The 14,906-nt window shown below is 32.8% G+C and overlaps 1 protein-coding gene across 1 annotated transcript in view; it reads left to right on the plus strand.

Annotated features, from left to right (window-relative positions):
- LOC142234013 (odorant receptor 13a-like) overlaps positions 1-9,195 on the plus strand; it is a 102,072-nt gene extending 92,877 nt beyond the window's left edge. Inside the window, exon 10 of the mRNA XM_075305075.1 lies at positions 9,141-9,195. Coding sequence (XP_075161190.1) covers positions 9,141-9,195 — 55 coding nt within the window. The remainder of the gene's footprint in view (positions 1-9,140) is intronic.
- The last annotated feature ends 5,711 nt before the right edge of the window (positions 9,196-14,906 follow it).

Consider the following 14,906-nt stretch of genomic DNA (forward strand, 5'->3'; position numbering starts at 1 on the left):
AAAAAAAGTAATAATAATAATAATTAGCAAATAATGATATAAATAAAAATATCCTTTTGAAAGAAAACCACATTTTAAAAAGAATACTTACCAATTTATGATTAAACTATATGCTGAGGTGTAACAAAATTTTTCCAAAAATATTTGATTAAAGTAATACTAAAATAAGGTATTAAAAACCTGTAATTTTGACAATAAAAAGGTCATTTAAACGTAAATATTCTAGAGAAAAGAAAGCCAAATTTTAAAAGAAAACTTACCACTTAAATTATACGCTGAGGATAAATATAAAAATTTGACCGAATCCATCCGGGGTAAATATTTTTTTTACAACAAAGAAAAACATGAAACTGGTTAAAAAAAATAATAATAATTAGCAAATAATAATATACATAAAGACTATTATTTTTTAAAAGAAAACCACATTGAAAAAGAACTCTTACCTATTTATCATTAAACTATACGCTGAGGTGTAACAAACAATTTTCCAAATTCGTCTGGAGTTGAAATTGAATATTTATTTTTTACATTGAATAATAAAAATTAAATTAGATAAAACAATTTCAATATACTTTCCATTTCAGCATTTTTCATAAATATTGAACACTCTTAATAACTTTTTTCTAAGCTTCCGATCATCACTTCGCCATCGTACATCTCATCGCTAAAATATTAATAACTTTCATTTCAAAGTTTTAATAAACAAACACAAATATATGTCTCAAAAAACCAAAATATTCCATACCTTTATATTCCCTTGTTACATTCTTGCTAAAAAGATGCAACAGCCCACGCCAACGCCAACTATACAACTGAAGCATGCCAAACAAAACCAAGCAAAACCAAAACATTCCTACAACAACAAAAACACATGTGCCTTCATTGAAAACAACACCTCATCCAGACAAATAAACCATTCGCGAATAATAAACACACACACACACAGAAACCACTGAAAGAACGAAAACAACCCCACGCTCAGATATACACAACATTCCCATCACTCGCTGCCATATCTCATTATTGCATTGCATGCTCTCACTCTCAAAAAAATTTCAAGTAACATTAAACATATTCCACTTTGACGAGAAAGATCTCTGTACTATGCATTAGTTCATCGCATCTGTCCACAATTTACTCTAAAAACAATACTCTTAAATGCATATCAGTATAAGAACGATGAAACGTTTAACTTAAAATTAGCAAAAACTTCATGAAATGATATCTACCCATTTTTGACGAAAATGTCTATAAATTTAATTACATGTGAACTAAAAATATTTCATTGGGTAATTTTTTACCAACAATTATTAACTATAGGAATTGTCAGTAAGAAATTGCTATCCACTTTCAAGTTCATTTTTCGTAAAAAAATATTTTCTCATACAAAAAAATCTTATAGTAAATTGCACTTATTATTTAGAAAATACTTTACATTTCACAAGTAGTTTTATAGCATGACAAACGAATTTTTTACTACCAGTTAAGAAATTTTTTAAGGAAATTTCCATCGTATTTTGTAGGTCATGAACTAAACGATTGCTACTTAGAATTTGTAAAATTTCCTTTCGAGTAGTTAATTTTCGTTGAAGATACGAAAAATGAACTAAAATTCTGGAAATTTCTTGTAATAAATTATTGTAAAAATCTTCTTAAATTTACGAGACACTTTTTTTTCTGTGTGGTGACCGTGCTTACGGAGCCTCTTGGAGGAGAAAATTTCATTCGATAAGGTTGACATTTTTTACGTTATGTTAGTATATGGCCACCAACAACCTGCCAAAATTGCTCCACATCGGTCTTAGTAATATATAACCCCCAGATAAATCGATGGATTTTATATGTATTTAGTCTGCCCTTTTTTTGTCTAATATATACCCCGAACTTACGGCCGTATATACTTGTGTTTTACTATCATTATGTTCCATTCCTTGGAATTAGCCATTTGAATTTTATGTCTAGAAAATATATAGGGGTCTAGAGAGTTTTGTCCAAAACGGTTTTGTCAGACATAAATATATGAGTATTTAAATATACATCTTTACAGAGAATGAAGCCGAACCATTAGTCGGCGGCGGCTGAAACTAAATTTTTGCCTCCGGTGGCGGCGTCTTGACGGCTAACCCGGTATAAATATGTCTCTCCGGTGCCGGACAATTATCCATTATAAAATCAATTTGAAATTATTCGAATGGTAATGAGAGTAGTTGTACAACCAATCTTACAATCAAATTTACATTTCATCCAAATTTTCTGAGCTACATTAGTACAAAATTACTATAGCATCTTGAAATTGATTGATTGTGGGCGAAAGGTTCATTAATTTTTCTGAATTAAACCGATATTTTTGATTAATTGGCGGCTAAATTTGAGTCGAGATGGGTCGACATGTTCGGCGTCGACTGGCAAAAAATGGACGCGGCGGCTGAAATCGGCAGCTTCATTTTTTGCAGCAATACTGTGTACGTATGTATACTTTGCAAAATACATAATAAAATATTTTTAAAATTTCATTATATTTAATCAAAACTATTTCTTGACATACTGTTTATATATTGCACCCAATTAATTTTAAGGATTTGTTTGGTATCGATATTGTAGACCTTCAAAACGAATAAAAAAATCACTAACGTTTTGTTTTACATTAATTCATCTGAATTTTGCTTATTTTTGGTTATGCCAGACTACGAATAAATAAACATGCAAAAGTGGCTACATGGCGTTTTCATAAAATTCCGAAAAATTTCCACCTTGCATTTAATATTGAGAAAACTCTTTTTACATTCCATAATCCTTATGAAAACGTTAAATTGAAATCATGGTTAGATTTAAAATCCTTTTTTTATTTTTAAGCGTTTTTAAGTAATATTTGGTACGCATGTATTATTAACATGAGCTCGCTACTGTACATACCCTCATATTTTTGCGGGAGTAAAAAAGTCTAATTTACAAAGCTATCTCTGTACCAGTCTCTCATTATAAAAAATTATTTGTATAAATACACAAATAACAAAATTTTCTCTGTTATTTGTTTCTAGCATACTTTTTCCCATTGATTTTGACCTACTAAACACGAAAATGAGTTTTAAAAAATTTTCTGTCGATTGGTTTTCGAGATACAAATTTTTGAACTTTTTTTTAATTTTTGGAGGTACACTTACTATTTTGAGCATATCTTTCGTCTTCTTTGACCTATTTGATCATAGTGCTACTCAAATTAAAGAAAATTGAGCCGTCTACAACTCATTCTCAGAAAATTTTCAAATCGAGTAAATAGTTTGGATGTTGGCGGCTTAAAAAAGTTAAAAACGGCGTTTTTTTATTAAAAATGTGAAAGAAAAACATATAAAAATTCATATAAAATATAAAACACGATGCTAACAGCAATTTTTGGCGTATAGCTGAAATTTTTACAAAGAAAATAAGCCCTTACTTAACTTATAATTTTTTTTTTGTTAAAAGACCGAAAAGACCAAATCAACGCCCAAAACAATGAGCAGAAACAAAGATATAACTGTACATTTTATGCCATGTGGAAAACAGCGTTGATGCGTTGATTTGGTCTTTTCGGTCTTTTACCAAAAAATTATAAGTCCGCTATTTGTTGTAAGATTTTGTTAATGAATTTTTATGTGGTTTTTTTCTGCCACATTTTTACTAAAAAAACGCCGTTTTTAATTTTTAAGCCGCCAACATCCAAACTACTTACCCGAAAATTTTCTGAAAATGAGTTGTAGATGGCTCAATTTTCTTTAATTTGAGTAGCACTAGGATCAAATAGGTCAAATAAGACGAAAGCTATGCTCAAAATTGTAGGTGTACCTCCAAAAATTTAAACAAAAAATTAAAAAAATTGTATCTCTAAAACCAATCGACAGAAAATTTTTTAAAACTCATTTTCGTGTTTCGTAGGTCAAAATCAATAAGAAACAAGTATAAACGGCCGTAAGTTCGGCCAGGCCGAATCTTATGTACCCTCCACCATGGATTGCGTAGAAACTTGTACGAAAGACTGTCATCCACAATCGAATTACTTAAGTTGCGGTAACGCTTACCGATGGCAAGGTATCTTAAAACCTCCTAACACCATCTTCTAAATTGTATGAAGGTCCATACGTGGTATATATTAAATCAAAAAAGATCGATCCAATACGTATATAATTCAGTTTGACAAAGTAGACATAAAATTTTTACAAAATTTTCTACAGAAATAAAATTTAAAAAAAAAAAAAAAAATCTATAGAAATAAAATTTTCACAAAATTTTCTATAGAAATAAAAATTTTGACAAAATTTTCTATAGAAAGAAAATTTTGACAAAAATTTCTACAGAAATAAAATTTTAACAAAATTTTCTATAGAAATAAACTTTTGACGAAATTTTCTATAGAAATAAAATCTTGGTAGATTATTTTTGGCTCGAGTGGCAACCATGATTATGAACCGAATAAAATTTGAACAAAATTTTCTATAGAAATAAAACTTTGACAAAATTTTCTATAGAAATAAAATTTTGACAATGATGAAAATTTTATTATGAACCGAATAAAATTTTAACAAAATTTTCCCTAGAAATAAAATTTAGGTAGATTATTTTTGGCTCTAGTGGCAACCATGATTATGAACCGATATGCTCCTCCAAGAGGCTCCGGAGGTCAAATCTGGAGAACGTTTTATATGAGGGCTATATATAATTATGGACCAATATGGACCAATTTTGCCACGGTTGTTAAAGATCATATACTAACACCATGTTCCAAATTACAACTGGATTGGATGAAATTTGCTTCTCTTGGAGAATTCGCAAGCCAAATCTGGGGATCGGTTTATATGGGGGCTATATATAATTATGAACCGATGTGGACCAATTTTTGCATGGTTCTAAGAGACCATATACCAATATCATGTACCAAATTTCAGGCGGATCGGATGAAATTTGCTTCTCTTTGAGGCTCCGCAACCCAAATCTGGGGATCGGTTTATATGGGCGCTATATATAATTATGGACCGATGTGGACCAATTTTTGCATGGTTGTTAGAGACCATATACCAACATCATGTACCAAATTTCAGCCGGATCGGATGAAATTTTCTTCTCTTTGAGGCTCGGCAAGGCAAATCTGGGGATCGGTTTATATGGGGGCTATATATAATTATGGACCGATGTGAACCAATTTTTGCATGGTTGTTAGAGACCATATACCAACTCCATATTCCAAATTTCAGCCGGATCGGATGAAATATGCTTCTGTTAGAGGCTCCACAAGCCAAATCTGAGGGTCCCTCTATATGGGGGCTATACGTAAAAGTGGACCGATATGGCCCATTTTCAATACCATCCGACCTACATCGATAACAACTACTTGTGCCAAGTTTCAAGTCGATAGTTTGTTTTGTTCGGAAGTTAGCGTGATTTCAACAGACGGACGGACGGACATGCTCAGATCGACTCAGAATTTCACCACGACCCAGAATATATATACTTTATGGGGTCTTAGAGCAATATTTCGATGTGTTACAAACGGAATGACAAAGTTAATATACCCCCCCATCCTATGGTGGAGGGTATAAAAGTATGCTAGAAACAAATCACAAAACGACTGTTGGCTAGTGTTATTAGTATTAAACAAATTAGTTACGAAAATGCCAAATTAAATTCAGCCACCAATAAGAATACATATGTACATAACTCCCTAGGATATTTACTGCCTTTTAGTTAGATAGCATACGATAACCAACTTTTGAAGAAACCATTTAAAAAACGAAGAGCGCTTCTCTACCTCAATAAGTACAGTACACATTGTCCAAAAAATAATTGGCCTATGCAATTAACCAAGGCAGTTATAATGAAAATCATACATATGTGTATGTAACTATATTTGCACATACACCCATAGCAAATTCATGAATGTTCACAACAAATAAAAAAGATAAAAAAAAAAAAAACAAAACAAAAAACCCTCTTTCACTGCTACTGTTCAATTACCAAGCCAAACAACACAATTACAATAAACAAAGCTAACCAACAGGTTATGTGTGGATGTATTGTTGTTGGATATAACAACATTTCCAATAACTTAGGGGAAGAGGGGAATCGATTCCAAATAACCAACACTTGAAATAATATAAAATAAACTCTCTCTCTCTCTCTCTCTTTCTCCCTCTCTTGACAAGTGAGTTTAGATGAGCTTGTTCATTTCTTTGCCATAGTAAGTACATTGCTTTTGCAAAATACATACATTATTTTGCAAAAGCAATGTCACTTGAATAACATCTTTTTATTTTTTAAGCCCATACTTTATTACAGAGTTATTTAGTAAAATGGGAATAATATGTGTAAGAATAGAAAATGTGGTATTAATCCATTATTATAGGAATATTAATAGATACGCATGTATACTAATTCAAACAACTAAAAAAACTTACCTTAATATCTTCACTAGCTTTTCGCTAACATGTATCCAATGCATCATTTATAAAATACACCATAATTATTATCATTAAAGTATTCGATATTGTTCTCATTTCACACTATTATTATTGTTAAATAACACATTCATACATAATAAACAAATATTTACACACATAATGCAACAAAGTATGTATACTAATTTATGTATATACCCCACATATAGAAACATTTCGCAGATCACAACACAGCGGGTCAACCGCACAACGCAACATTAAACACGGAACTGACGATGCAACAGCATAATTTGCTGTTAATCACCATAAAATAACCAACCTGTTGAGTAAAGAGAGTAAGTGGAAACACACTTAATTTGGGAAACGGATATTATTTCTCCAATACTTTGGTGATGCTTTCTTCCCCTATGATTTAGATGAATTATTTTTAAAGTCTACACTCGTTTCAGCGCCACCAAGTGGTCATCATTGACATTACCTCCTAAGTATGGTTTATGTCTACAATTGAAATTATAATTTATTATCTACCATAGAAGATAGTGCTAAGCAAAGACAATAAATATACACACAAAAAACAGATGGTAATTTTAACTTTAAAATTTAACTTATATATGAACAAAACATGGGTATAGAATTAAATGGCCGTACAATGTAATGTAAACTAAAGAAAATGTAAAATATAAAACAATAGAATGAAATGAAAAACTAAAGAAAATCAAAAGAAAATTTTAGTCCGAGTCCCACAAATAACAAGTTGGCTGATAAGTCCCCGGTGTGGAACATAGATGACGTCGCTAGTATTAAATGCATATTATTTTTATATAGTACCAACTTTCAAATGGAGGCCACCGTGGAGCAATGGTTAGCATGCCCGCCTTGCATACACAAGATCGTGGGTTCGATTCCTGCTTCGACCGAACACCAAAAAGTTTTTCAACGGTGGATTATCCCACATCAGTAATGCTGGTGACTGAGGCCTTCAAAGCTTCTCTATGTGGATTCACTGCAATTTGGAACGCCGTTCGGACTCGGCTATAAAAACGAGGTCCCTTGTCATTGAGCTTAACATGGAATCGGGCAGCACTCAGTGATAAGAGAGAAGTTCACCAATGTGGTATCACAATGGATTGAATAGTCTAAGTGAGCTTGATACATCGGGCTGCCACCTAACCTAACCTAACCTTCAAATGATTCGTGTCAAAATTTGACGTGTGTAAGTCAATTAGTTTGTGAGATAGAGCGTCTTTTGTGAAGCAACTTTTGTTATTCTGAAACAAATGGAAAAAAAGGAATTTCGTGTTTTGATAAAATACTGTTTTCTGAAGGGAAAAATACGGTGGAAACAAAAACTTGGCTTGATAATGAGTTTCCGGACTCTGCCCCAGGGAAATCAACAATAATTGATTGGTATGCAAAATTCAAGAGTGGTGAAATGAGCACGGAGGACCGTGAACGCAGTGGACGCCCGAAAGAGGTGGTTACCGACGAAAACATCAAAAAAAATCCACAAAATGATTGTGTATGGCCGTAAAATGAAGTTGATCGAGATAGCAGAGGCCTTAAAGATATCAAAGGAACGTGTTGGTCATATCATTCATCAATATTTGGATATGCGGATGCTGTGTGCAAAATGGGTGCCGCGCGAGCTCACATTTGACCAAAAACAACAACGTGTTGATGATTCTGAGCGGTGTTTGCAGCTGTTAACTCGTATTACACCCGAGTTTTTCCGTCGATATGTGACAATGGATGAAACATGGCTCCATAACTACACTCCTGAGTCCAATCGACAGTCGGCTGAGTGGGCAGCGACCGGTGAACCGTCTCCGAAGCGTGGAAAGACTCAAAAGTCCGCTGGCAAAGTAATGGCCTCTGTTTTTTGGGATGCGCATGGAATAATTTTTATCGGTTATCTTGAGAAGGGCAAAACCATCAACAGTAACTATTATGTTATATGGCGTTATTGGAGCGTTTGAAGGGCGAAATAGCCCCCATATGAAGAAGAAAAAAGTGTTGTTCCACCAAGACAACGCAATGTGCCACAAGTCATTGAGAACGATGGCAAAAATTCATGATTTGGGCTTCGAATTGCTTCCCCACCGTATTCTCCAGATCTGGTCCCAGCGACTTTTTCTTGTTCTCAAACCTCAAAAGGATGCTCGCAGGGAAAAAAATTTGGCTGCAATGAAGAGGTGATCGCCGAAACTGAGGCCTATTTTGAGGCAAAACCGAAGGAGTACTACCAAAATGGTATCAAATAATTGGAAGCTGCTTATAATTGTTGTATCACTCTTGAAGGGAACTATGTTGAATAATAAAAACGAATTTTGACAAAAAAAAAATGTGTTTTTCTTTGATAGACCGGGGACTTATCAGCCAACCTGTTAGAAGGAATAACCTTGGGCTCGGTAAATATATATATATATATATACACTTATGGACATGCAATTAAGTCATTCTACAAATTACATTCTTCAATTAAAATAACAAGCAAATTCTTTTTAAATTTCTAACCAAAATCACCTCGTTTTATTCAGAACGAGTGTCGCAAACGATATTTAATAGCAAAAAATGTATTCATTACATATTAAGTGTGGTTATGTATCTAGTTTAATGATATCTTAACATTAGGGTGGACAAATAATTAAGTCACTTCAAATCGTATGGCTATTTCTCCTTAAAAAAAAACTATTTTTTTCTTATTCTATATTTTAGTTCTAATACTTGGTGGGATAACCCTTCTGGCGAATTACTGCTGCACAACGATTAGGTAAAGTTTTAACCAGTGACTCACACTTATCAGCAGTGATATTGTACCATTCCTCCTGAATAACTTGCCATAATTCTTCCTGAGTTCTCGGTTTCCGAATAGAAACTTCTCGTTTTATTATTCCCCATAAGTTTTCTATGGGATTAAGGTCGGGGCTTTGCGCTGGCCACTCAAGTACTTTTATTTTGTTCTCATTTAACCAAGATTTAACGACGTATGCTTTGGGTCGTTGTCTTGTTGAAAGATCCAAGCTAGCGGCAAATTCTCTGCGTACTCACCATCTAAATTATCCTTCAGAATTTCCCGATACATATCCGCGTTCATTTTTCCTTCGATTTTTACTAATGGACCAACGCCGGAGGATGTAAAACACCCCCAAACCATAACTGAGGAGACACCGTGCTTTACCGTTTTTTTGGTGTATCTAGGCTTGAGTTCGGAATTAACTGGCCGCCGAACAAATGGTCTACCATCGTTTCCGAACACGTTAAACTTGGATTCATCGCTCCATACCACCAATTTCCAGAAATTATGGTCATATTTGCAGAATTTCTTAGCAAACTGCCGGCGCTGAATCAAGTTCCTTTTTGTTACATTAGGTTTACGTCTGGCAATTCGGCCATGTAGTCCACTTTCAACCAACCGCCTTCTCACAGTTCTTGAGGAAACTATAACGTTATATTTCTGTTCCATTTCCGACCTTATTTGGCTAGATGTGAAAAAAGGATCAGCTTTACTCATTCGAACCATTAACCGGTCATCGGCAGCAGAAGTTTTTCGGGGCACATTTCGAGGCAAGTTGTTGAATGTGGTAAATTGTTTGTAATGTTTAATGGCATTAACAACCTTTCCACGTGAAAGACTAAGGGTTTTAACAACCTTTGCCACAGAACCCACATTTTCGAAGCACGTCTAGATGATCTTTCTTTCAACAGGAGTCGAACTTTTCTTTTTGCCCATAATACCGAAAATTTCTGCGTGGGTGTTTAAGAATGTTCTGAGAAGTTAAAATTATTTATTTATTTTGCAAAGAAAACGATAAATTTGCATAATTACCTCTCAAAATAAAATGATTTAATTGTATGTCCAACCAAATTCCAAGCTATTTGGAAAAGCTTGCTAATTACTTCAACAGCGAAACACATATAATACAAAATTTTGATGATTAGCACGCACGAGTAGCGGTACTCCAACATTGTTGCATTGGAAGCGAAAATAGTTGTGAGAGAACCCGTTATATGTAACCAAATAGAAATGTCAACCAGAGTGACTTAATTGTTTGTCCACAAGTGTATATATATATATATATATATATATATATATATATATATATATATATATATATATATATATATATATATATATATATATATATATATATATATATATATATATATATATATATATATATATATATATATATATATATATATATATATATATATATATATATATATATATATATATTAACTCAACTGCCGAGCAAACATCAGGAGAATAAACAACTGTCAGGAATATTAATTTTATTCCTAGACAAGAACCACTAAATAAATGTTTTTAAAACCACCGCTAGGTGGCTGTTACATTTAAATCAGATAACTGGAGAGGTGAAGTGATCTCTCCATACTAATTGGTTATCTCATCAATTTCCCCTATAGGGAGACAATATCCGTTTCCATTATTGAGGTACATTGAGTTGAATTTACTACCTCTCTCTCTTTTCCCCTTCACAAAAGAAAGCTAATTCCCTAACAGTGTTGAAAATATTGAAATGTTGTACCCATTATGGTACTTTTTGAGTGATGGTAGGGCAGCAATTTATTTGATTTCTTTTCAATCCTGTAGCGGCATATTCAGTTTTTTTTTACATTATTACTTCAAATCAAATGCAAATATGTTATCCCAGCAGAAGTTCTTCCAAAGGCACAACTTTAAAAGAACTTCCAGAAGATGCACTACCAATGATGTTCTTTATTTTAATTACCCAGGAAGTTCTTTTAATTAAAATTTTTATAACTTGTTTTTTTTTCATACTTTTAATGGGTAATTTTTACTTTTTTATACCCACCACCATAGAATGGTGATGGGGGTATAATAAGTTTGTCATTCCGTTTGTAACACATCGAAATATCGATTTCCGACTATATAAAGTATATATATTCTTGATCAGGGAGAAATTCTAAGACGATATAACGATGTCCGTCTGTCCGTCTGTCTGTTGTAATCACGATACAGTCTTCAATAATGAAGCAATCGTGCTGAAATTTTGCACAAACTCGTCTTTTGTCTGCACGCAGGTCAAGTTCGCAAGTTCGAAGATGGGCTATATCGGTCCAGGTTTTTATATAGTCCCCATATAAACCGACCTCCCGATTTGGGGTCTTGGGCTTATAGAAATCGTAGTTTTTATCCAATTTGCCTGAAATTTGAAATCTAGAGGTATTTTATGACCATAAAGAGGTGTGCCAAAAATGGTGAGTATCGGTCCATGTTTTGGTATAGCCCCATATAGACCGATCTCCCGATTTTACTTCTTGGGCTTATAGAAACCGCAGTTTTTATTCAATTTACCTAAAATTGGACATCTAGAGGTATTGTAGGACCACAAATACGTGTGCCAAAAATTGTGAGTATCGGTCCATGTTTTGGTATAGCCCCCATATAAAACGACCTCCCGATTTTGGGTCTTGGGCTTATAGAAACCGTAGTTTCTATCCAATTTGTCTGAAATTGGATATCTAGAGGTATTTTAGGACCATAAGAGGTGTGCCGAAAATGGTGAGTATCGGTCCATATTTTGGTATAGCCCCCATATAGACCGATTTCCCGATTTTACTTCTTGGGCTTCTAGAATCCGAAGTTTTTATCCTATTTGCCTGAAATTGGAAATCTAGAAGTATTTTCGGGTCATAAAGAGGTGTGCCGAAAACGGTGAGTATCGGTCCATATTTTAGTATAGCCCCCATAAGAACGATCTCCCGATTTAACTCCTTGGGTTTCTATAAACCGTAGTTTTTATCTGATTTGCCTGAATTTGTAAATATTCTGATATTTTAGGCTCACAAAAACGTGTATCGGATTAAGTTTTTATCGGTCCATTTGATAATGCCTCCATATAGACCGACTTCACTTCTTGACGGTGTAGAAGGCGCACTGATCATGAAAATTGCTTGAAACTCAATGTAAAATTTCCAGATTTTACTTCCACAGATTTAAAATTTCAAATTAAGACGTTATTTTATAATTTTCTTGCACACTTACAAGAGATATTAATGATTCCTCTAAAACTCAAACAAAAATGGTTCTTATAAATCCAGAATCTGATATAGTCCTCATAGGTGAAATCTTTAAATTTATCTTCGGGAAGTGTCCTCAAGTCCTCAAGCCCTCCTGAAATTTCAAAGGAAACCCTAATAATTGGTTCATGGTGGTGGGTATTTAAGATTCGGCCCGGCCGAACTTAGTGCTGTATATACTTGTTTAGTTTATTATATAACACGTATGGACTATGTGGTATATATTACGGTGTTAGGAAGTTTTAAGATACCTTGCCATCGATAAGTGTTACCGCAACCAAAGTAATTCGATTGTGGATGACAGTCTTCAGTAGAAGTTTCAACGCAATCCATGGTGGAGGGTACATAGGCTTCGATCTGGCCGAGCTTACGGCCGTTTATACTTTTAACTTCAATCAACTTCTTAATTGGGAATATTTTGGTGACATTTTTTTTGCTGTGTTGTATCAATTTGAAAGCAAGCCTATCATCAATCAATTATTATGTATCTTAAATTCATTTTGATACAAAATTATTATTTTTTATTTGTTGTAATTCCAATCTCTCAGTTATTGTCTTGGCCACAACGAAATAGACTTAAGTCGTTTGTCCTTGACATTTTGTATATTGGATCCAAAAAAATGTAAATCATATCTACTAAATAACTTCCAATTTTTTTAGCTGCCGTATTCGAATTCATTCTACCATCAAAGGACATCTCAAAGCCACCACTGAACTATTGTAGATTTGCTTTGTGAACACCCTCACCTTCAACCGTAGCCATGACACAGATGCAGGTCAAGCAACTTTAAACTGAAATGAATGGTAACTAGGACTTTGTTGATGTATGTACACATTTTGTTGTTTCTCCCTAGGTGTTCGTTTCGGTTGCAGTAATTATACAAAGTTTGCTCTCGATCTTTTGTGGTTTTTCCAAAAGCATAAACTTTTGGTCATTGTAAACTCATGGCAAGAACACCATTACATTTGACACCTGAGTCCTTTGTAAAATTGAGAGTCATGCAATCAAGCAGCCTAGTGACAAAATAATTTAAGGACTGCATACGAAGGTTTACAATAGTCTGAGGTGCCTGTTAGCTTTTATTTGTGAATGAGTCAAATGTTTGCGAGACCTTATACCGGGTGGTTGGGGGAGGCATGTTCATTATGTCAAAATAGCTTTCTATTTTGGAGCATTTAACCAACATGAAATGGTAATAGCTCTTGTGGTCAATACTAGAGGATTTGTGTTTGTCCAGAGATGAATTTGAAATGGAACTATTTGAAGTATGACAGTTTTTCGACAGTGTGTTGTTAAATGTACAGCATACGATCGTGTTTGTGCATAGAGGTTTTAATCCCATCATCACAAAAAGCCGAAAAGTTGATCCATGGTGGTGGGTATTTAAGATACGCCCTCACCAAACTAACAGGTTTAAAAAGGGTGTTTTTCTAAGACTTCACTGATTTGAAATTAAAAAAAAAAAAAAAAACCATGCCAAATTAAGTTCTTGTCATTTAATATTTAAAAATAATTTTGGGCATATGACCACGATTAAGTTTTCACAAAGGTCAATCTGGATGTTCAATTTTCGACAACTTTTTCAAGCAACGACACTATGAATATTGGCTTCCAAACATGGTTGCCACAGTCGCTAGATTTTTTACTGTCTGGTAGAATCTTTGATATTGTGGAAAAATTTCCTCTCTAACTATGTAGTACTTAATTTCTATGGAAATAAAATTAAAAAAAAAAATTAATAGAAATAAAATTTTGAAAAAAATGTCTATAGAAATAAAAATTTGACAAAATTTTCTATAGAAATAAAATTTTGACAAAATTTTCTATAGAAATAACATTCTGACAAATTTTCTATAGAAATAAAATTTTGACAAAATTTTCTACAGAAATAAAATTTTGAAAAAATTTTCTATAGAAAGAAAATTTTGACAAAATTTTCTATAGAAATAACATTTTGACAAACTTTTCTATAGAAATAAAAATTTTGACAAAATTTTCTATAAAAATAAAATTTTGACAAAATTTTCTATAGAAATAAATTTTGACAAAATTTTCTATAGAAATAACATTCTGACAAAATTTTCTATAGAAATAAAATTTTGACAAAATTTTCTACAGAAATAAAATGTTGACAAACTTTTCTACAGAAATAAATTTTGACAAAATTTCTACAGAAATAAAAAAATTTTCTATAGCAATAAACTTTTGACAAAATGTTCTATAGAAATAAACTTTTGACAAAATTTTCTATAGAAATAAACTTTTGACAAAATTTTTTATAGAACTAAAATGTTGACAAAATTTTCTATAGAAATAAATTTTCTATAGAAATAAAATTTGAAAAAAAAAATCTATAGAAATAAAAAATTTTACAAAAATTTTACTTTGACAAACTTTTCTAAAGAAATAACATT

This window comes from Haematobia irritans, chromosome 1, assembly GCF_050003625.1.
Source record: "Haematobia irritans isolate KBUSLIRL chromosome 1, ASM5000362v1, whole genome shotgun sequence".
Taxonomy (NCBI): Eukaryota; Metazoa; Arthropoda; class Insecta; order Diptera; family Muscidae; genus Haematobia; species Haematobia irritans.